Raw genomic sequence first — 23,116 nt, forward strand, 5'->3', positions numbered from 1 at the left:
TCTGTGTAACCACAATTCAGATCAAGACACAGAACATTTTCACCAATCTAGAAAGCTCTTTCTGCCCCTTCCCACTCAATATATCCCCCCAGAGTAGCCACTATTCTAAATTCTACCACTGTATATTATTTTCTGTTCTTAATTTTCACAGAAATTAAACCATATAGTATACTCTCCAAAAAAAAAATCTATCCTACAACTCCCAGTCCCCAGCTCTATGCTCAGGAATATGCTAGGACTCTAGCATTTTTAAGCCATTCCTAGAACTATTGGTTCAACAGGTACCAGCTGTCAGGTTGGGGATCTGGCTCAAGTTTCCACAGAGAACAGTCAGTTAAATACATACAATGGAATTATTAGCTAGGCTTAAAAAGGAAGGAAATTCCAACACCTGCTACAGTAGAAACCAGCCTTGAAGACATTATGCTAAGTGAGAAGCTACTCACAAGAGGAAATACAAGGTATTTATATTTGTATATAGGGCATTTGGCCACCTGATGCGAAGAGCTGACTCATTAGAAAAGATCCTGATGCTAGGAAAGATTGAGTGCAGGAGGAGAAGGGGATGACAGAGGATGAGATGGTGGGATGGCATCACCAACTCAATGGACACAGGTTTGGGTAGACTCCGGCAGTTGGTGATGGACAGGGAGGCCTGGCATGCTGTGGTTCATGGAGTCGCAAAGAGTCGGACACGACTGAGCGACTGAACTGAACTGAACTGAGAAGGAATATAAATGATTCCTCTTACATGTGGTACTTAGAATAAGCAAATTAATAGAGGCAGGAAGTAGAACAGTGGTTGTCATGAGCTGGAGGAAGGAGGGAGTTATTGTTTCATTGGTACAGAGTTTCAATTTGAGAAGATGAAAAAAAGTTCTAGAGATAGATGATGGTTATGGTTACCCAGCAATGTGAATATACTTAATATCACTGAACTGTGCACTTAAAAATGGTTAAGTCTGTAAATTTCATATATATTTTACAATTTTTAAATTTTTAATTATGAAAAATCTCTTAATCTGATTATGGAACTACAAACTCCATTCTGTGATTCTCTTCTATGATTCTCTCCAATTCTCAGCTTTGCAGTAATGCCAGACACGATGAAACTATCAAAGCACTGAGGCTCTTTCAGTAAAGTCTATAGCCAGCCCCACCCTATTGAACTCTCCATTTCGGTTAATGGAGGATCTTCCTCCAACATTTCCACATCTAGGCCAATGCTGGAAAGAGAGTTTCCACTCCACACTCATGCCATCCAAAAGGAAGAGAAGCACCTAATGTGACAGAAGAGCTGACATTCACTGGGCATGGCTCACTCACTGGTAAGAGTTCACTGAACCTTTGTCTCTTTCTGCGGTGAAGCAGGCTGAGCCCGGCCCACATGTTGTCGTTGTTTAGCAGCTAAGTCGCGTCCAACTCTTGTGACCCCATGGACTGTAGCCCATCAGGCTCTTCTGTCCATGGGATTTCCCAGGCAAGAACACTGGAGTGGGTTGCATTTCCTTCTCCAGGGGATCTTCCCAACCCAGGGGCTGAACCCACATCTCCCACGTTGCAGGCAGATTCTTTACCACTGAGCCCCCTGGGAAGCCTGGCCCACTCTAGCAAGCCATAATTCTGTCTCTGCTCCACCTCCTCTGCTTGTGACTGGATTATGAGTCAGATTAGCCTTGTGGAGAGGATCTGGTTGAATCTCGTTGCAAAGGAGGGAGGAAGAGACTGCCCTCCGGACTGACAGGATTTAGTGTTACTGAACCCTTGCCCGGCCCAGGACCAAAGTGATACTTTGGGTCTGACCCACCTGGGCCTCAGTTTCTTGAGCCTCTTCTCCTCTGACAGGCACAAGAGAAATAAAACTTTACCTCTACCCATCTTAGGCTTTCAGCTGGGGCTCTTAACAACAACAACAACAAATCAACAAGAGAAAAACAAAGTCTGCAGCTCACATCAGTCAGGAGAAACCTAAAAGAAGAGTAACTCAAAGCAATGGCTCAGAACTCCAGATTATATAGCAACTTCAACCAAGAACAGTAAGTCTTAAGAGAAATGATGGGACAAAAGAAAGTAATTTTAGGCTTCAAAAGTGGCAAGCTGTGGGGAGGTAACTATACAGGAAGACACTAGTGGAATAAGATTTTTTCCTACATTTCTCTGATATCTCTGGGCTGGTAAAGAGCCCATCTCCAGTAAAAGGAGAATTTATACCCTGAGTTTAGACACAAAAGGCAGAACTTTTCCTACATTTGCTGCTTCTTAATTGCTTTCAGCTTAATTTTTCCTGTCAAAGAGACATATTTTGGGGTGACATATTCTGGTTTCATTAACAGAAAAGGGGGCAGCAAAGAAAAGGTAGAAGATGAAGATTTCATTCCTCCTAAATTAGAGAAGTAGGACAGATATTCTTTTTTTAATCTCCTTTTAAATTGAATACATGTTACGTTACACAAAATATACTTTATTTGCTTTTCATTTTGTTCAAATGTTGAAACTCTCCTAATTATCATCAGTTCATGAACACACGTTTGAGGAGTATTTCCTCTGAAGCACATTTGGATCTAAAATTCTGTGATACTAATACTGTTGCCTCTTCCACCGGGGCTTCCCTTGTAGTTCAGATGGTAAAGAATCTGCCTGCAACACAGGAGACCCAGGTTCAACTCCTGGGTTGGGAAGATCCCCTGGAGAAGGAAATGGCAACCCACTCCAGTATTCTTGCCTGGAGAATCCCATGGACAGAGGAGCCTGGCAGGCTACAGTCCACGGGGTCGCAAGAGTCGGACACGACTTAGCGACTAAACCACCACCACCTTTTCCACCACTCCTCCCAGAATCCCAGGAAATGAGGGGATAATAAAAGATGGGAGTGGGAACCAGGATTTAGTGCCTTACAGAATGCTTTAGTAAAGATAAATACTTGACAAATAGAAGAATAATCTTTTCTCCTGTGCTAGCACAATCCAGGACCTCAACTGATTTATCTAAAAAGTAACCATCTGTTTATCTAAATCCAGGATCTGCTTGGACTGGAACACTCTTATGTAGATGAAAAAAAATACCAGGAGTGATACAGCCCTGGGGATTACTGCACCAAAAATGATTTCACAATAGGTACCCAGTTTATTTTTGCTTCATGAGGCTATGTGCAAATTCAGGTTCCTCTGGTTCATCTCCTTTATTAGTATTTATCTGCTAAAGTGAAATGACCATGTCTTCATCACTTCATACACCCCAGGACTAAAGTTAAAAGTTACAATACAATGACTTCGTTTCATGAAGTTCTCCAGGTATCTGGGTTCATAAGAACTCGTCTATTTCTCTGAGAATTATTAACTCATTCTCTTCACCATGTTCCCACATGGAAAGGAAGAAACTGAACTCTGTGTCCCCATCCCCACATAAACAGTCATTCTCTCTTTGCAAGTAACTTTTTTTTCAGCTGACATGTACTAGATTGTTCTAAAAAGAGCAATCGCATAAGAAAATATAAGAACAAATGATGCAAAGACTCCCTGGGAATTGCCACAGCCAGCTCCTAACTTCAAATGCAAGGGTAGGCGAAACATCTGTATTCTGAGTCACTCCATTTTTCAAGAAGGGAGCCTGTGATTAGCCATCCTGTTGCATAAATTGTTGTGGTCTGTAAGTGGGCTCCAGGGCTGGCTCACGGTGTGCTCGATCTTGACACTGCAACTGACCCCCCACTCCACTCTTACACAAACTCAACATTATTTTGAAGTCATTTTGTTTTTTTAATTTTTTTCCATTTATTTTTATTAGTTGGAGGCTAATTACTTTACAGTATTGTAGTGGTTTCTGGCATACATTGACATGAATCAGCCATGGATTTACATGTGTTCCCCATCCCGATCCCCCCTCCCGCCTCCCTCCACATCCCATCCCTCTGGGTCTTCCCAGTGCACCAGGCCCGAGCACTGGTCTCATGCATCCAACCTGGGCTGGTGATCTGTTTCACCCTTGATAGTATACTTGTTTCAATGCTGTTCTCTCAGAACATCCCACCCTCGCCTTCTCCCACAGAGTCCAAAAGTCTGTTCTGTACATCTGTGTCTCTTTTTCTGTTTTGCATGTAGGGTTATCATTACCATCTTTTTAAATTCCACATATATGTATTAGTATACTGTATTGGTCTTTATCTTTCTGGCTTACTTCACTCTGTATAATGGGCTCCAGTTTCATCCATCTCATTAGAACTGATTCAAATGAATTATTTTTAATGGCTGAGTAATATTCCGTAGTGTATATGTACCACAGCTTTTGAAGTCATTTTAATAGACTACCTGAACCCGAGGTTTTAAGCCTATATTTTAAATACTGACTATGCAAAGGCAGTGTGTGTGTGTCTGTGTGTGTGTGTGCATGCGTGTGCACACGCACATGTATGGGGTGTAGGGGAGTAAGAAGTCAATTACCTTAAAAACCTGCACAGGTTTCTAACCCTGGTTCACTAATGCCAGGGACGATACAAATTCAAGGATATTGCCTTTTGTGGGAAGAGATCTTAGGCAAAAGTGAAAAGGGAAGCAGATTTTTCTCTAGAAAACTATAGACAGTTTTTCCAAATGAGAGCTTGGTTGAGACACTCTGACTAACAAAAAAAGATGATAGCCAAAGAAAAGACATTGATGCACAACAAAAAGCGAACAGCTTTTCCAAATGAGAGCTTGGTTGAGACACTCTGACTAACAAGAAAAGATGATAGCCAAAGAAAAGACACTGATGCACAACAAAAAGCGAACAGCAATTCAGACAACCAAGTTCACCAGTGTGCTTTCAGGACTTACTGCCTCTTCTGATGTGACTCCTATGGGGAAATGTCACTGTTTACACAGAGAGTGTAAACATAGCTGTTGACCTAACAAAATACTGGTTTTCATTCGTCATCTCCTCCTCCCCCAGCCATGGTAAATAGCTTGACATTTAGGCTCACAGGCTTTGGGGTGAGTTGGAGGTTCATAACCTGGCTCTGCTATTCATAGTTGTGTGTCTTAAGACATGCTTACTATCCCCGCTGAGTCCCAGTTTCCACCCCTATATGATGGGGATAATGGTCGGGTCTGTCTTGAAGGGCAGTTGTAAGGATATAAGGAGATAATGCAGGTAACCACCACAGTTCAGCTCCTGGCACACAAAAAGGGTTCCATAATGGTTGAAAGTGGAGTGAGATGGCAGTTTGTTGTTGATTTATCTAGATAAAGGCTCACTCTTACGAGTACCTGGAACAGAATAAAACTAAAGCTCTCCAGGGTAGGCACCAAAACCTCAGACCCTAAAGTGACAGTAACACAAGACGTGTTTATCAAGATAGCTTTGGATGAAGAAATGCAACAAAACCTGAAAGAACTGAGGATGGTAGAAATACCCACTTTGAAAATTCCAGCAGGCTCAAATGACTGCAAGAGGAAGATGGCACATTACTGCCTCAGCAGTACCTGAACCAAGAATTTCCAGATGTACAAGCTGGGTTTTGAAGAGGCAGAAGAACCAGATACCATATTGCCGACATTCATTGGATCATGCCAAAAGCAAGGGAATTCCAGAAAAACAACTACTTCTGCTTCATTGACTACCCTAAAGCCTTTGACTGTGTGGATCACAACCAACTATGGAAAATTCTTAAACAGATGGGAATACCAGACCATGTTACCTGTCTCCTGAGAAACCTGTATGCTGGTCAAGAAGGAACAATTAGAACTAGACATGGAACAATGGATTGGCTCAAAACCGAGAAAGGAGTATGACAAGGCGATGTATTGTCACCCGGCTTATTTAACTTACATGCAGAGCACATCATAAGAAACGCCAGGCTGGGTGAGTTACAAGCTGAATCAAGATTGCTGGGAGAAATATCAAAAACCTCAGATATGTAGATGACAACATTCTAAGGACAGAAAGTGAAGAGGAACTAAAGAGCTTCTTGATGAGGGTGACAGATAAGCATGGAAAAGCTGGCTTGAAATTTAATGTTAAAAATACTATCACTAAAAAAAATAAATAAAATAAATAAAAAATTTTTTTAAAAAACTATCACTTCATGGCAAAGAGAAGCAGAAAAAATGGAAACAGTGGTAGATTTTACTTTCTTGGACTCTAAAACCACTGCAGACAGTGACTGCAGCCATGTAATTAAAAGATGCTCACTCCCTGGAAAGAAAGCTATGACAAACCTAGACATCATATTAAGAAGGAGAGACATCACTTTGCCAACAAAGGTCCGTAGAGTCAAAGCTATAATTTTTCCAGTAGTCATGTACAGATGTGAGTTGGACCATAAAGAAGGCTGAGTTCCAAAGAATTGATGCTTCGAATTGTGATGATGGAGAAGACTCTTGAGAGTCCCTTGGACAAACCAGTCAATCCCAAAATAAACAAACCCTGAATATTCACTGGAAGGGCTATTGCTGAAGCTGAAGCTCAACACCTTGGCCACCTGATGCAAAGAGCCAACTCACAGACCCTGATGCTGGGAAAGATTGAAGGCAAAAGGAGAAGGAAATGGCAGAGTATAAGATTGTTAGATACCATCACTGGCTCAATGGACATGAATTTCAGCAAACTCTGGAAGTTAGTGGAATACAGAGGAGCCTGGCATATTCCAGTACATGGGGTCGTAAAGAGTCAGACATGACTTAGCGACTGAACAACAAGAAAGAACATGTCTTAGGAAGTGTGAGAGTTATTCACTACCCTCACTTCCTCTTATCCTCCCTTCCACCAATCTCTCCCCAGATGCCATGGGCTAGAGCACTGGACAGTCTTCAAACTTTGACTAGAAATGATATTCTAATATAGCATAGCAACATTGTATTTCTTTGTTATTACTTTTAATAGCTGGTACTAGACTTCATCTTGCACAAGGTCTACTTTTGTTGAGAAAGGGTCTGGGGGGGTCACAGATGTGGGTTGGTATCATGGCTTCTGCTACATGACCCTGCATAGGGTGAGATGCCTGTTACACTGCTGGACAGGAAGAGGAAGAGTCAGGAAGGAAGAGGAAACTGGGATAGACAGAGAATAAAGAAGAGTCAGTGAAATGATGCGAAGGTGGGTAGCAACGGAAGACAGCTCCTCAGATTCTCACCAAAACTGCTAAATCCATGAAAGCTTATGAGTGGGTTATGGTATGTGTGGGGTTTATGTCTGAGTTGAGAAGTTACAAAAGAGAATATACCTGCAGAATCAGGAGCTAGAGAGGCAATATTACAGATACATGTATCTACTAAAGACTCAAAATGTCATGAGCAGATATGCAAAAATCAAAAAGACCTAGAGAAGATGAAAGTGAAAAGTGAAAGTGAAGTCGCTCAATCGTGTCCGACTCTTTGCGACCCCATGGAATGTAGCCTACCCGGCTCCTCCCTCCATGGGATTTTTCCAGGCAAGAGTACTGGAGTGGGTTGCCATTGCCTTCAGGGGATCTTCCCAATCCAGAGATCGAACTCTGGTCTCCTGCATTGCAAGCAGACGCTTTACCATCTGAGCCACCAGGGAAGATGGGAAGGTATGAAAGTGGTGCATCAACCAAGGGAAGTGCCCAGGTTCATGCATGCATGCAACCATGCACATCATCACTGATACATCAGTACCGGCTGAACTCTTTATTATGTGCTGGGCACCACACCAGGCTGTGGAACACCATGGAGACAAAACCAGAGTCCTTGCTCTCCTGGTGTTTGTGCACAAGTGGGAAAGAAGGACATTGATCAAGTAATTGCACAAACTTTGGTAACACTGTGACTATGAGGGGACCTATAAAGGAGCACAGGAAACTAGGAGAGAAGATAACAGAGAGACTGGCCCAGTCAGAGAAGTCAGAGAAGCTTCCCTGAACAAATGATCTTACTGATGCGAGCATTGAGTGATGAGACATTAACTGGGTGAAGAAAGGAGAGAAAAGCACCCTGGGAAAATGAGTGCGTATACAGGCCCTGGGGTGGCAGGTTTGAAGACTGAAAGAAGGCAAAGTGTGGCCAGGGCAAAGACAGCCCAGGAAAATGGGCAGCATGGCATTGGAAGGCAGCGAAGGACCAGCCAGGCTCCTTGGGGCCTGTGGATCATGAGATGGTATCAGTCTTTATCTTAAGGGCAAAGGGAAATCGACGGGAATCCCCAGGAAACTCTGAAAATGGCAAATGAAACACGTTTACACTTTATTTCCAGTTTTCTCACCATTCCTACTGACTACCAACCAATGTGTAACAGCACACCCCAAATCAGAAAAGTAAACATTTGTTAACTGAGTAATTTCATTTAAATCATTGGTATTTTTAAATGAACTTTCCATCAACATACAAGGAAAAACTCCCAATTTTGAATCACCATCAAAACATAAACTCAAAGTATGTAAATTTGTAATTCAGTATTTAGTCGTCAGTTACTGAAATAATACTGAATTAGAAATCAAAACAACCTGAGATTTTAGTTTTGACCCTGGCACTTATTAGTCACATGGCTTTGGATTAGTCCCCAAAACTCACTCAGTTTCAATTTCCTCATCTATATAACAGGGTAATAACCCTTGCCCAATGTACCTCACAGAATTAAAGTGAGAACCTTTTGTAACACCAAGTAGATTATTATTAACCTTTCACCAAACTGCAAAGCAAATACACAACTTACTCAAATCAGAAAACGTTTTATTTTTAACCTCACATATCAAACTGTTTTGCAATACTGTTACAAAATGAAGCTTCATCTTGAAGGTCATTGCCCTCAAGCTCCTTATAAAACTTATTCTTTTGTACATAAAACTACAGCTGCTGCTGCTAAGTCGCTACAGTCATGTCTGACTCTGTGCAACCCCATAAAGGGCAGCCCACTAGTCTCCTCTGTCCCTGGGATTCTCCAGGCAAGAATACTGGAGTGGGTTGCCATTTCCTCCTCCAATGCATGAAAGTGAAAAGTGAAAGTGAAGTCGCTTAGTTGTATCCGACTTGTAGTGACCCCATGGACTGCAGCCCACCAGGCTCCTCTGTCCATGGGATTTTCCAGGCAAGAGTACTGGAGTGGGGTGCCATTGCCTTCTCCACATAAAACTACAGAGACTGAAAATTTTGTTTCATTTGATTGTAGCATAATTCTGTTCAAAGTTCTATTCAAATATATAGTAGGACCCTGTTGGTTATTTTTTATGTAGTTGGCCTTCCAAGGTGGCTCAGTGGTAAAGAACTCATCTGCCAATGCAGGACACAGGTTCCATCCCTGGGTTGGGAAGATATCCTAAGGAAATGGCAACCCACTCCAGTATTCTTACCTGGAAAATCCCATGGACAGAGGAGCCTGGCAGGGTAGACATGATTTAGCAATTAGAACAAAACAAACAATTGTATATGTTAATTCCAAAATCCTGATTTATCACTTCCCCCTCTCCTCTTTGGTAGCCACAAGTTTGTTTTCTATAAGTCTATTTCTGATTAATTTGTATGGTAATCTCTAGGCTCATCCATGTTACTCTAAATGGCATTATCTCCTTTTTATGGCTGAGTAATATTCCTGTTTGTGTGTGTGTGTATGCTACATATTCTTTATCCATTCATCTGTCAATGGACATTCAGGTTGCTCCCACGTTTGGCTATTGTAAATAGTGCTACAATGAATGTTAGGGTACATGTATCACTACTTTTTACAAAAAATAAACAGAAAAGATAACAGGAAATAAGTTTGATCATCTATGGGGATTGGGAAATGAAATGGAAGAGATGGAAAGGGGACAGGACCTGTCCGAATATAATTTTTATGCAGTTTCAAATTTTGAACCATGTTAACATTTTCTATATTAAAAAAAATAAACAAGAATGGGTGGGTAGGAGGATCTGAAAGTGAAACAAATGAATAAGCTTGATTATAACCAAGTTAATAAGACAATTACAAAGAAAAAAGAATCCAAAAAACATCTGAACATAACAAATTATTCTGACTAAACACTTTTAGTGGGATATATTCTAAGGACAAAAAAATCTTGACCTTTACTAGGTAAGCTTGTTTTGGATATTGATGAAGCAGTTCTGAAACTGTTTTGTGTATACTGTAGAAATAAGCAAATGAGTAAACAGTGATGTTCTGAGGAAGCAGCGAGTTCACTGTGGGAGAACAAAGATAAAAACATGAAATGGAGGTAGAATTCTATCAGATTGGGTACCAATTACAGCATCATTATGAATTCATGATTTTTAAAAGTTTCTAGTACTGTCCATGGAAAGGACCTAAAAGCAGTCTCACTCCAGAGCAATGAGCACACAAGGGGTCCAGGGTGTCTTTTCTAAACACCATTCTCTAAGCCCTTTGGAAAATTCCCAATTTCAAGCTAAACACCATTCTCCAAGCCCTTTAGAAAATTCCTAAAAAAAAAAAAAAAATTCCTAATTTCAAGGTGGGCATGGAGCATTTTCTTGTGCCAGAAATTAAGGAAGTACCCAAAACTGAGCAAGATATGTCAGAGATGTAAGAACCCATTTAAGGGGCTGCCACTTGCCAAGTTTGGGACAATATGAGCATTAAGGTGAATAAGGACAGGAATGGGTTATAACACACTAAATAAAATAGAATCCATGAGTCCACAGTTTTTTTTTTTAAATTTTATTTTAAAGTGATTAGAAGAGAAAGCCCTCCTTTAGAAGAATGCCAATAAACATAAAAGAGATGATAGAAATAGAAAAGCACTATTTCATAACCACCACAGTAATACATGATGGATTCTAAAACCATTGGGTGAAATACAGTGAAACAGGATCTTCACATAGCCCAAAGAATTCCATCACATTCCAACTTATTAATGACAAAGGGAAAAGGAGTCTTTATGATGGAGAAAAACAGTAGATAACACTTTAATCAAATAATCCAACTTATCATCATTAAGAGGACATATTCATGTCTTATGTCCTCTGTTGTGACACGCTCAGATGTGCGATACATCACTCAGATGCTGTGACACTCAAGACGTGTAATACATCCTCTGTGTAGCACTGCTGCCAAAAACGCTTCACGTTAAGTCTAAGCACCGGGAGACACTTCAGACATCTGCAAATAATGGGACTGGACTCTTCAAAAGTATCAATATTACAAATGAAATACTAAAAAAAGAAGAAAATACTGTCAACCTGTACTACAATAAAGAATACTAAAAAGGCATGAAAATAAATCCAATACAATGTCTGATCCTTTCTCAAATCTCTAATACAAAAATAAAAGGAAAAAAACACGGAAGGACATTACTGGGACAATTGCAGAAACTGAAATGTGGACTGCATATTTAAAAAGTAGTATTACATCAATAATACTGAGAGTGACAATTGCATTGTGGTTACATAGGAAAATTTCCTCACTTTTAAAAGATACATGCCGAGTCTGGGGGCCAAGGCATCCAGATAGCTGCAACTAACTCTCAAATGGTTCAGCTAAAGAATATACACATGTACAAAGGGAAGAAGAGAGGAACAGCAGGAAAGGAAGAAAATGTGACAAGTAACTCCAGTTTGGCAGATCTCTGCCTAGAGCTTAAGCTCTAGCAGAAAGCCTCCTGAAAATATTGGAGACAGCCAAAGTTAGCAACAAAAAATTAACTAATTAATACAGGACACCCAGTAAAGTCTGAATTTCAGCTAAACAAGCAATTGTTTTAATATAAGTATGTCCCAAGTATTTTATCTGGCAGCCCCACCCTGAGAATCACTTCAGACTGCTTCATGCCTAGGGGATAAAGTACAACAGTTAAAGAATAATAAGACAGTTCAAGATTAGAGCCATTAATATTTTTTGTTTACTATTTTTATTTAATCAAACTCTACTCCATTTTCTTTAATGAAGACTACTCTTCAAGCTGTACTTTATCCTTACCTATTGTTGCTACAATCCTAATTTAGGCTTCATTTTTCTCATTACATTGCAAAACTTGCCCGCACTTCCACCAACTTTGACTTCTAAATACTACTTTTCCCATCCCCTTCATTCCCATCCCTTCTCAGTTTCCACCTGTTTGGTCCAGGACAGGATAGTTGCAAAGCAATGGCTGTTACTTGGCAGGGACTGCTTCAGGAAATTTTTGTTAACCCCATCCAATATTGGGCTTCCCTGGTGGCTCAGATGGTAACGAATCCGCTTGCAATGCAAGAGAACTGGGTTCAATCCCTGGGATGAGAAGATTCCCTGGAGGAGAGCATGGCAACCCACTCCAGTATTACCGCCTGGAGAATCCTCATGGACAGAGGAGCCTGGACAGTCCATGGGGTCGCAGAGTCGGACATGACTGAGCAACTAAGCACAGAACAGCACAGCACAGCACCCGACGTTAGGAAATGTCTCAACCTAGGCTGGTTAGGGATCCACCCCCTCCCAAGGGGACGTAGCAGTTTGGGTACATTCGGCATCCATCAGGCCAGAGCAGCTCACTACACTCTCTTAAAAGCCCTCTTATCACTGATTCTCTTCCTTCTTCCGTCTTATCAGCTTCTCTTCTTTTTCTTAATGTCTAAATGCTGGACAGCCTCAGTGTTTAATTCTGGGCATTTTCTCTCTCCATCACTGGGTCCAATGCTTCCCAAAGTTCAATCATATGTATATTGTCTTCATGATTTTTGACATCCCTCAGTAATTATTACTAGTTTTCTTTAAATGGATAAGATTTTTTAAACTCATGTATTTGAAAAAAAGATTTTATATCACAACTATAGAGAAAAATTTGATATCATAAATAGAAGATAATCTAAAAATAAACCTCAAAGTACATAAATGCAATCTTCATAGATTTAAAATAATCAATAAAGACAAGTCATTATCTATCTATCTATCTATCTATCTATATATATATACACTAAAATGCACAGCCCAAAGTTAGTTACTAATGAGAACTGAGCTGTTCACAATTAGTCAAGAATACTGACTGGATGTTTGGCATCACGTTTCTTCTCATGCTTACAGTCAAGGAACCTGAAGACCATGAGGGAAGATAATTTACCAAAAATCAAAGTAGAGGCAGAGCTGGAGCCATGGCCCAAGACAACTGAACTGCAGTTTCAGAGAGTGGTCTCAAGGAAGGAGAATTCAGAAACACTGGCTCCTTGGGGGTATCAGCGTTCAGTCAGGGGAGAGAAGCTTGGTGCATGGTACAGTAAAAAAAAAAAAAAAAAAAAAGTTAAGTGCTAAAGTCTAAAAAGGTTGTGGTCACATTGCAAACAGGCCAGTTAAGCCATGTTACTATATACCTATGACTTTACCCTTTGAACCTGTTTCCTAGCATAATTCAGGAACTGTAGAATTGTGAGAAATCAGACACACAGTACTGATTGCTTAGCCCAGTGGTTAGTAAGTCAGTAGCAGTTTCCTTTCTTCCTCTCCCATCTTTTTATCACCAACACTGCCAAAGACCCACGCACCAACCAGCTCTATCTCCTTTCGAAGATACAGCTAATTTCCCTCCATCACTGCCTGGTGTCCAGTGCTGGGACAAAGGACCTCACCTGTGCTGGGCTGGTTGGCAAGGCGCTGCAGCAGCTTCCTAGTATCTTTTGTGGGTTGAGTCTGTAAAGACTGAAGATGGCCTAGAGGCAAATTCGGCAGCCTCAGATAGCCCCCAATTTTCAGTTGCAAAGGGAGAGCTGCAGGCTCTAGGGAGTAGTATATGAGGCCAAGGATATTCTCAGGTTCCTGATTCAGTAAATGCTGAGGCCTCTTAGGAAGTTAAACCCAAAAAAAAGCCCTGGCAGAGCAGGGCTGTGGGGAACCTAAAGTCAAGCAGAGGAAGCTGAAACTGGCACTTTCAGGCATATCTTGAGATTCCATGTATCCCTGAAAAGAGTCAATATGTTTCTGGATTCTTCTTGATACCAAGGAAGACAGATGGTAAAGCAACCAGGAGACTGCCAATTAGGAAGAAGTAGTTGACCACACACAGTGAAAATCTCCTGGAAATTGCAGCTAGATCTCAGGAGAGATGCATGATGCCATCAAGTGCAGGATGGGTCCAAGTTGGCAAACCACTGGAGATGGACTAAGCTGGGTGAACTAGCCACGAGTCCCTGAGTATCACACCTCAGCATCAGACACCCAGCAACAAGGCAAAGAACAGAGACTGAAAAGACCAGAGAAGCAAGAACACCCCTGAAAGAGCTTGTGGATATGCAGCCAGGGACACTTCTTTTCAATCATTATGACTCCAGATCATCACACCCACATGGCATGCAAAGGGAGTGGAGAAAGAAATGTGAAATATGGGGCATATATCCAAGAAACCAAATCATCAAAGATGTGACTTAGCAAAGACTTGAGATAATGTTAACTGACAAGTTAAAAATTTTTTCCCCATAGCTCCCATAGTGAAGTAGAGCCCAGGGTAAGATTAGCTCAGTTTTGGGGGTTCTTGGAGGGGTGGGGTGGGAGGAGTACATTCATCTAAGCAAAGTCCTAAATTTTCAATTTCGGGACATTCTGTACCTTTACTGTATTTTTCAACACTTTGAGAACAGAGACTATTTTCACGTATCAGGCACGTATCAGGCATTCAACATTTGTTGAAAAAAATGAAAAGGATGAATGACCCTAAATAAATGGCTGATTCTGGAACAGTACAGTCTAGGTTTTAGTTATTCGCATATACCAACTCACCAATTTTCCCAAGGTTTAAAAACACATACTGGAAATAAAATTCTTTCACTTTACACAACTTCTTAGATCATAAATATAAAATCCTGGAATAATTTACCTAAGAGATTTTACAGCAGGCAGAAGCAGGAGATTTTGTTAGATCTTTGCAATTTGTTAATGACCTCTAAACCAGATAGCCCCCACAATGCTAATTCAAATTGTTGGAAACACGTCTGGACCATGAAGCAATCACCTCAAAGATTGAAAGTGAAAGTTGCTCAGTCCTGTGCAACTCCTTACGACCTCCATGGACTATACAGTCCATGGAATTCTCCAGGCCAGAATACTAGAGTGGGTAGCCTTTCCCTTCTCCAGGGATCTTCCCAACCCAGGGATAGAACCCAGGTCTCCCACATTGCAGGCGGATTCTTTACCAACTGAGCCACAAGGGAAGCCCTCAAAAATTCAAAGAAACTCAGTATTCCCTCCATAGACATCCCAAAAGTAATCAAACCAAATTTAAAAATGCAAATAAAAAATACTTTAGACCCTTAAAAAGATGTATCCTCTACTACTCCAGAACTCTAAACAGTCAAGACCAACTTTTCCTAAACCAGTTCTTTCATACAGAATTACTCGACTAGGTGTGATGACCCATGTAATAAATGCAGTCATGTATCATCACACTCCCTTTGGACTTTTTTATAAGCCCAAAGACCTTTTTATAAAAGGTCACTGTCTGCCTGTCAGATCCTTAGCATGTCAGGTATTTTCAGAACCAAAGCATCTAGAAAAAGCATTATACTAAAGTTGTACCTACCTGTTTTAAATCATCTTTAGTATAGACAGTGGTTAAGAATACACTGCCTTATTAGTGATTGGATTCCAGTGGCTCTATTTACTTCACCATAAACACGATTTCCCCACCTTTAAAATGGGGATAATGATATTTTCCCAGTGGAGCTGTCGTGAGGATTAAATGAGTAATTATTTGTAAAGCACTCAGAACAGTGCCTGGCAACAGCCAGTACGATACTGTGGGGATTAAGACCATAATCCCAACAGAATCTCATGGGTTTAAATTTAAACGCCCTTAAAAAGCAGATAAATCAAAACTGTCGCATTTTCTAGACACTCCCTAATTAGTTGCTCGAGGCTTTCAAAGTATTTATAACACGGCAGATAGCAGGGAAGGTAAACTCAACAGAAAAGAGACAGAGGGAAAAAAGGAATACAGGTTGTTCGCTAATTGCATTAGAAAATTCTCCGTTCAAAAATTCGCGTATGAATGCCCTCCTTGGTCATTCTGTGCGATTATACATTTTTTTCAAAACAAGATTTTGTTTTTAAGAGAAACTAACCCGCACGCAATCTAAGAGGCGGGGCAGGCGGGGCGGGCGGGGAAGGGTGGGGAGAAAGCATTTCCCTGAGCCCAACGGAGACCTGGGTGAACAGGGGACGCTTAAACGTTAGCGTTTCTAGAGAGTCGGTAACTAAGATCTCACAGAAGCGGTCAATCATTCGAATTATCAGAAAAACAGCAAGCGTTACGAGGCCTCAGGCCCAGGCTGAACTTGCCCACAGGCAACCCCAAGCATCCAGGGGTAAAGCTGAGCCTCCGAGCCGACCCGGGCGTATTGCTGCGCCCAGATAGCGAGCTCCGCGTCTCCCCGTGGAGAACCAGAGGCTTCCTCCGCACGCTTTCCCGGTGCTTTCGAGATCCAGGAGAAAGAGAAAGCCAGGTAAGTACACCTCCAAGCGAACAAGAGCTAATAGCCGAAGCCCCGAACCCGACCGTACGCCCGACACCCGTAAAACGCGCGGGCGCAACAGCCACTGCCACGGCGGAAGCGGGAGGAGCGGGGCTCCGGGTGAGGCGGGCGTTTCCGGCGTGCGCGACGGAGCGCTCGGGCGGGGGCAGCGCCGGCTCCCAATCGCGCACAATGAGACAGCGCTGAGCGCCGGAAGTGGGGCTGAAGGAAAACACGGAGAGGGAGCCCGGCCGGGACAGGAAGAGGCGGGGGGCCGCGGCGGAGGTGGTGAGTGTTCCTGGGCGCCTTTCCCGCTGTGTCCCTTTCAGACTCGCGTCCGGGGTGGCTCTCCGGTGCGTTCTCCGGTCTCCAGAGTTGAGGGCGGGCCTGGCCCGAGAGGTACGTTGACTCCATCCTCTGCCGGCCTCCTCACCTCAGTTGCGAGGACCAGGGATCCCCCAGGCCAGCGAGGACTGAGCTCTCGGGCTTGAGTCCGCACCTTCACTTTGTATCAAACCCCTCGGAGACTGGAGAAAAAGGGATCGGGGTGGAGGCACTCGCCCCCAGGCCCCTGTCTGGCCGGGAGGGACCCCGGAACCCCATCGAGGAGGCAGGTCACTTCCTGCTTCCTGGTCCCCGCGGTGGCTTCGTGGCCAGGAGTGCGGAGACGCCTCCTGTTTCTCGGTCTCCCACTCAAAGGATGGAAACTGAGGCAGATCGGGGGTGGGGCGGTCACCTGGGGATCGAGGAGGGAGAATTGCTGTTTCATGACAAAACCGAAGTTGTTTGGGGTGGGGAAATGAAGACTGGGGTGGATACCGGGAGTTGTCCCTTGGTCGTAAAGCCAGCCCCTCTGACCCGAGCGGAGCCTTGGTCGGAAGCCCAGCCTCTCTGTAGCCCAAGGGATCGGAGCCTGTCGTTCTGTATAGTGGAGAGCGGAGCCGAGGCCCCAGGATACCGAGAAGGGACTGAAAAGTGGAGTCGAGAGATGTACTGCCTCCACAAAGTTTCGGTTACTCTCTATTAACACTTAAAAGTAATTGCCAGCTTGTTTTTTAAAAGACTGGGGAGTTCTCTGTAGTATAGGCTCGGGGTGAGGTATTGGTTTTTTTTTGGGGGGGGGGGGCGAGGTTCTGAAGAAAAGAGCTTTCGTTATATAGGTAAACGCCAACCAGCTTGGTATGAGTGACATTTTTTAATATTAGTTTTTAAGACAGATTTAGTTTTCATCTTCATATTAAATAGTACTAATTTCTATGAAGAGATTATAAAACTAAGCCTCCCACTTCTAACATAATGCACTGATTATTGGAATGTGATGGAAATTAGGGAAAGGGTTTCTTGCAGGCTTTTATGCATCTAAGTGTGTAATATTTTGTGAATTTGATATGATGTCTTGTTATAGTGATAGTTTGATGTTTCTCCAAAACACCTTCTTTCAGGTGAAGAGGAAGAAAACTGAAGTCAAAGACCATGGGAGATGCCACAAAACCTTACTTTGTGAGGCGTCCTAAAGAGCGAGGGACTACAGATGATGAGGATTTCAGAAGGGGTCACCCCCAACAAGATTATTTAATAATGGATGATTATGCTAAAGGCCATAGCAGTAAAATGGAAAAAGGCCTTCCCAAAAAAAAAGTAACACCAGGGAACTATGGGAATACCCCCAGAAAAGGACCGTATGCTGTTTCTAGCAATCCATATGCATTTAAGAACCCAATTTACAGTCAACCCACTAGGCTCAATGACAACCACAAAGATCAGAGTAAGAGATGGCTCTCTGATGAACTTGCCAGTAATTCAGACTGTTGGAGAGAATACAAACCTGGACCTAGAATCCCTGTTATAAACAGACCAAGAAGAGACTCTTTTCAGGAAAGTGAAGATGGATATAGGTGGCAAGATGGAAGAGGCTGCAGAACTGTAAGACGACTATTTCATAAAGAGCTGGCAAACCTGGACACCATGTCAGAAATGGAAGCGGGAAGCCCTGGTAATGTTTCCAACTTGTCAAGTTACAACCCTGAAGTCAGCAATGTCTTATTTTTCATTCAGAGGAGCTTTATTATTTTCAGCAATGCAGTTCCAATTTTTCATAGTTTTGGCTTATTTAATGTGATTATTTTAAGGATAATCATGTTATTTGGAAAGCTTCAACACACTGCATATATTGATTCCTTTAAAAGTTTACTTTGCCACAAGGCTCGTTTTACCTTAGTAAAAGTATGTTTCCCATTGGTGCTTTTTACAGAAGAGGGTGATCTTATCCCCCTAGGGATATATCATAATTTCTGAGTGGTATGTATGTGTTTTCTAAATTATATATTGTAATTTTGTACTTGAAATAATGTATGTCTCCATAATATAAATGACAGAATGTAAAGCTTAAAGAAAACTTATTTGATATAAAAGCATAGTATAGATTGCATGTATCTTCTGGTACAGAGGGATACACATCTTTTGTGTGAAATATCAATGTCTAGAGGAGGAGAGTGCAAGATTTTTTTTTTCTCAAAAGTGAACATAGCAAACAGGTTGAAAAACATTGGTTAAAAAGTCAGAAATTCAGTTAAAAGCTTTGCCTTTTAGTTTCAGTAAAACCAAAACCCAATTCTAAGCACCCTATGTGCTTAATAATTGCCCCAATGTTATTTATCCCTTCTTCTAAAAAACAAATAGATTTTGTCCACGTAGCAGAGAAACAGAAGAATCAAACAGCCTTGTAAATCTTTAAGCTGAAAAGAACTTGAAGGAATTGCAGCGCTGTCATGATGTATCAAAGGTAGAATCACAGTTTTACAGAGCAGGTAGCTGTGTCTCCAAAGAGGTTAAATTTGTTCCTACTTGTTTACGCAAAGTGGTAGATGAGGAAGTGGGACTGAAATCATGTACTGTGCTGCTCTGGCCATGAACTTGGCCTCACTGACCTGGAATCTGACAGAGAAATGAACACATAATTTCTGGCCTTTGAAGTTTGTGTATATTTAAGTAGTTCTTTATTACTGTGTCCAAGTGGGACATGGACATTTTAATTTAGTTATCAATTGTTGGTCTTTCAGAAAAGGTTGATTTTGAGCAGCATTATAAAAGGAAAGGTTTACAGCTCAAAAGTTTGCCACCAGGTAGATATTACAAGAGGCTGAAAACCTGTTTTTATGTATTCCTGTCTAGTCTTAAAAGGAAACCTTAAGTGATATTGAATGGGACCTGCAGTTTTACTATCTTTTTGTTGAAGTCAATCCAAAACACTGATGTTTTCTCTATATGAAATTACGGGCGTTTGCTTTCAGTTTGGAAATGAAGGACTGTTCAGTTTTTATCCTTTAAAAATCTTCACAAAGAAAATATTAAGCTTTGGCATAATATTACTTACTGTAGCAAGAAGTTCAGTTTATAGTATAAGCTTTGCACTGTACTCAGAGTATCCTTAAAAGGCTCTCATTAAAGGAACTGAAATTTTCTTAAATCAAACTCATACCTTAATAACAAAGGTTCTTATTAAAGGATATGAAAAGATGTAATGAAAATTATCATAGCATTGCTTTGTTTTTTGATACTAGCTTTCTATTTTTCAGTTCACTTTACTGCCCCTACCTACTTCATTCCTCAAATATCCTAGATTGCCAATTTAATATAGTTGGGACAGTGCCATTAATGATCTTAGCTGGAAACATCCATTCAAATACATGTATCTTTTGTAAATGGAATAATGGACCATATTCAAATAAAATATGAGAAACTTGGAATACTGTATGTAGAGAATTCATATTACTACCTAGAGCCTGGAAGGAGCCAGGTAGTCCATCCTCTAAGTAATTACGGAAAGTTTTTTTAGCAATACCCAGCTTTGCCTTCCTCGATTCCCTCCAATGAGATTTTATTTGACTGTTTTTACCATGCAGGCCTATGAAATTCAGTTTAGGATTTTGTATACCTTGTCAGTTCTGGTTAATTTAATTTATTTGTTTATTTTACAGAGTAAAAGGGAGTTCTAGTCTGTTTTAGATGTGAATAGCTTTCCTACAAGAAAGGATTTTTCTTGTATTGTTAGATGAATTTCAGAAATCTATCATGCTCTAATCTCTGCTTCAAATCCCTTTATTTACTTTAGTCATGTGTGCCTGGACAAGGTACTTACTTTCTTGGACCACATTTTCTGCATCTGTATCCTGGGGATAATATTAGCATCCATGATAGGATCACTTTAGGGATTAATCTGAAGCCACCTAGGGTACTTATGTTGCATCTGTTGCATGAAAAAATACTTAATATTGGTAGCTGCAGTTGTCATCATCAGGCAAAATCTCTGCAGCCCTCCACTTCTCTTTGTAAAGTTAACTGTACTCTTGGGGAGAAATTAAAGTCACTCTTTCTAGAAAAATTATATAGCAAATAGAGCGAGAAGCCTTTGTAATCAAGAGAGAAGTGAGAAAAGAAATTTGGTTCCATATCAATTTTGTTTTGGTGAACCAACAGTGGATTTTTAAAAGATTGTGCTAATTTAGTTGGGAATAGAGGAAGTGTGAAAAAACAATAGACTGATTTTAACTATTTGTCTTTTACTATTTTGTTTGGTCCATTTTGATTCCTATTAAAAAAAAAAGCTATTTGTACTAATAGTTCTTTATTTTTTTTAATTGCTGCTTTATCATAGTATTGAAGCTGTTTGCAGAATTTAATTATATTCATCTCAGGGTAGTTTGAGTACGTTGCGTGCTGCTTTTCCTTCGGAGCTGTTAGTGATAGCTTTTTTTTTTTAAATTAAGGATCCTATACCTCCCTTTCCTGACATAATTTCTTTTCAATCAACTGATTCATTGTACCTGCTCTACAAGTAATGAGTTCCACTGAAAACCTGTCATGGCAGCTGCTTCATGCAGAGCATTTCAGTTTGTTTATATTTTCAGAGAATAATTTTTGGTAAGCCATTTAAAAGCTATTCAGTCCACTTAATCATAGTTTTAATTAAGGAAATGAATTTCATTTTACTTTTATATGGTACTAGCAACTTCATTTTCAGAACTTGATGGAAATTACCGAAGCTATTTAGAACAGTTTTTTTTTTGTAGATGAATTGCACAAACGTCTTCAGTTTTACTGAAGTTGAAAACTCCTGAGTCTTAAAAAAGGAACAGATTCATTTATCAGTTATAAGGACTGTAGAACTAACAGCGGAGTTTATAAGCAGATGAATTAGTCTGTACTTGCAGAAAGCTTTTATTTCCATTGCTAATTTGTTTTTGTTTTTTCATTTGAAATGTTCTCTGTGCAGGCTCATCAAAGAAGCTAAAATGAAAGTAAAGATAAAATGGTTAATAGTTGTCTTCAGTAAATAAAATTTTGGCTTCAATTTCTTGAGTTTAACGTGGGGGAGGGCCCAATTCTATGATTGCCCGATTTACAGATAATGAAGTTGATTTCTGATTTCTTTGGAGATATACTGTCCATCTTTACTCCATTGGGGTTGTATACTTACAAAAAATAAAAGCAAATGTGGACAGTTTTCTTTAGAATACCAAGTATCCTTACAGGTATATTAGAAATTATTAAATATATGTGCATCATACATTATATTATGATGTATTAATTACATTAGAATTACTGATGTATTTGCTTTCAAGTGATAATTTTTACTATTGCTTGAAAAAGTTCAGCAGTATACCAGGAAGAAATGATAGAATCAGATTTTATGGTTGAAGTAGAAGTCTTTGTTTTCCAAAAAGATGGCTTCTGTGGATTAGTGTATCCACATGTTGAGGTGTTTAGTGAGCAGTTAAGCATTTTATCCATGGGAGAGGTGTACCGTCCCTTTTGCTCTGTGTTCAGGTGTCATTCAGTTATCACGTGATTTCATGAATAAATATGTTAGCTCTGCTTTGGACTTGGGAGTGGTGTTATTCCGTATCGCCAATAATATTTTCCCCCTAACTTAAGAAAACAAGAAGCCGAGGTCCAGACCTCGGAAGCCACGGAGAACTAGAAATGACGAAAATGAACAGGATGGAGACTTGGAAGGCCCTGTGATCGATGAGTCTATGCTTTCAACGAAGGAGCTGCTGGGCTTACAGCAGGCTGAGGAGCGGCTGAAAAGAGACTGCATCGACAGGCTGAAAAGGGTAACCGCTTTATTTGTTAGTTAAAATCCTTGTTTTGGTTTAAACTATGTTAGTAATTGGAACATGTGCTTTAATCAATTATATATCCTACTTTGGTATTTAAGCACTATAGAGCAAAAGTGATATTCAGTTTGATTTAATAAAGTTTCCTTTTTTTTTTTTTCAGAATTTCTTGTAAAAAACAATTACTAGCGTAATGATAGTGACAGTAATTTATTAACAATTTAATAAGTATATAGGAAATATCTTTTGGCCAGCTTTTGTTTACCTGTATTTTGTCTCTGTACATCTTGTTCTCTACATGTCTCTATAAATACGTATTTATATGCAAATATATACATGTCGGTAAATCTCTTCAAATTGTAGCGACCAAGAAACTACCCTTCAGCAAAGTACACCTGCAAACTTTGTGATGTTTTAATTGAATCCATTGCATTTGCTCATAAGCATATCAAAGAGAAGAGGCACAAGAAAAACATTAAGGTAAGTGTAATGTAACCTAAACACATGTTTGTCAATTATTACTTGTCATCTTTATGACTTTGCTTAAGACTGTGATACTAATAATTTGGTTATTTATATTGCTGAGTTTATGTTAACCAGAATACTTTATACTGGTCAGATATGTTTTGCTGGGTAATCTTGTGAATT

The 23,116-nt window shown here is 40.5% G+C and overlaps 1 protein-coding gene across 8 annotated transcripts in view; it reads left to right on the forward strand.

The window, feature by feature from the left end:
- Positions 1-16,255: 16,255 nt before the first annotated feature.
- Positions 16,256-23,116, forward strand: part of TUT7 (terminal uridylyl transferase 7) — a 58,142-nt gene continuing 51,281 nt past the window's right edge. For 3 of the 8 annotated variants that reach the window (XM_020915470.2, XM_020915469.2, XM_070459527.1), the window contains exons 1-4: positions 16,657-16,748; positions 17,792-18,342; positions 22,284-22,465; positions 22,832-22,948. In XM_020915470.2, coding sequence (XP_020771129.2) covers positions 17,823-18,342; positions 22,284-22,465; positions 22,832-22,948 — 819 coding nt within the window. In that variant the 5' untranslated portion in view covers positions 16,657-16,748; positions 17,792-17,822. The other 5 variants (XR_011484982.1, XM_020915467.2, XR_011484985.1 and 2 more) reach the window with 4 other exon arrangements.

This window comes from Odocoileus virginianus, chromosome 31 (genome assembly GCF_023699985.2).
Source record: "Odocoileus virginianus isolate 20LAN1187 ecotype Illinois chromosome 31, Ovbor_1.2, whole genome shotgun sequence".
In the NCBI taxonomy this organism is placed as follows: domain Eukaryota; kingdom Metazoa; phylum Chordata; class Mammalia; order Artiodactyla; family Cervidae; genus Odocoileus; species Odocoileus virginianus.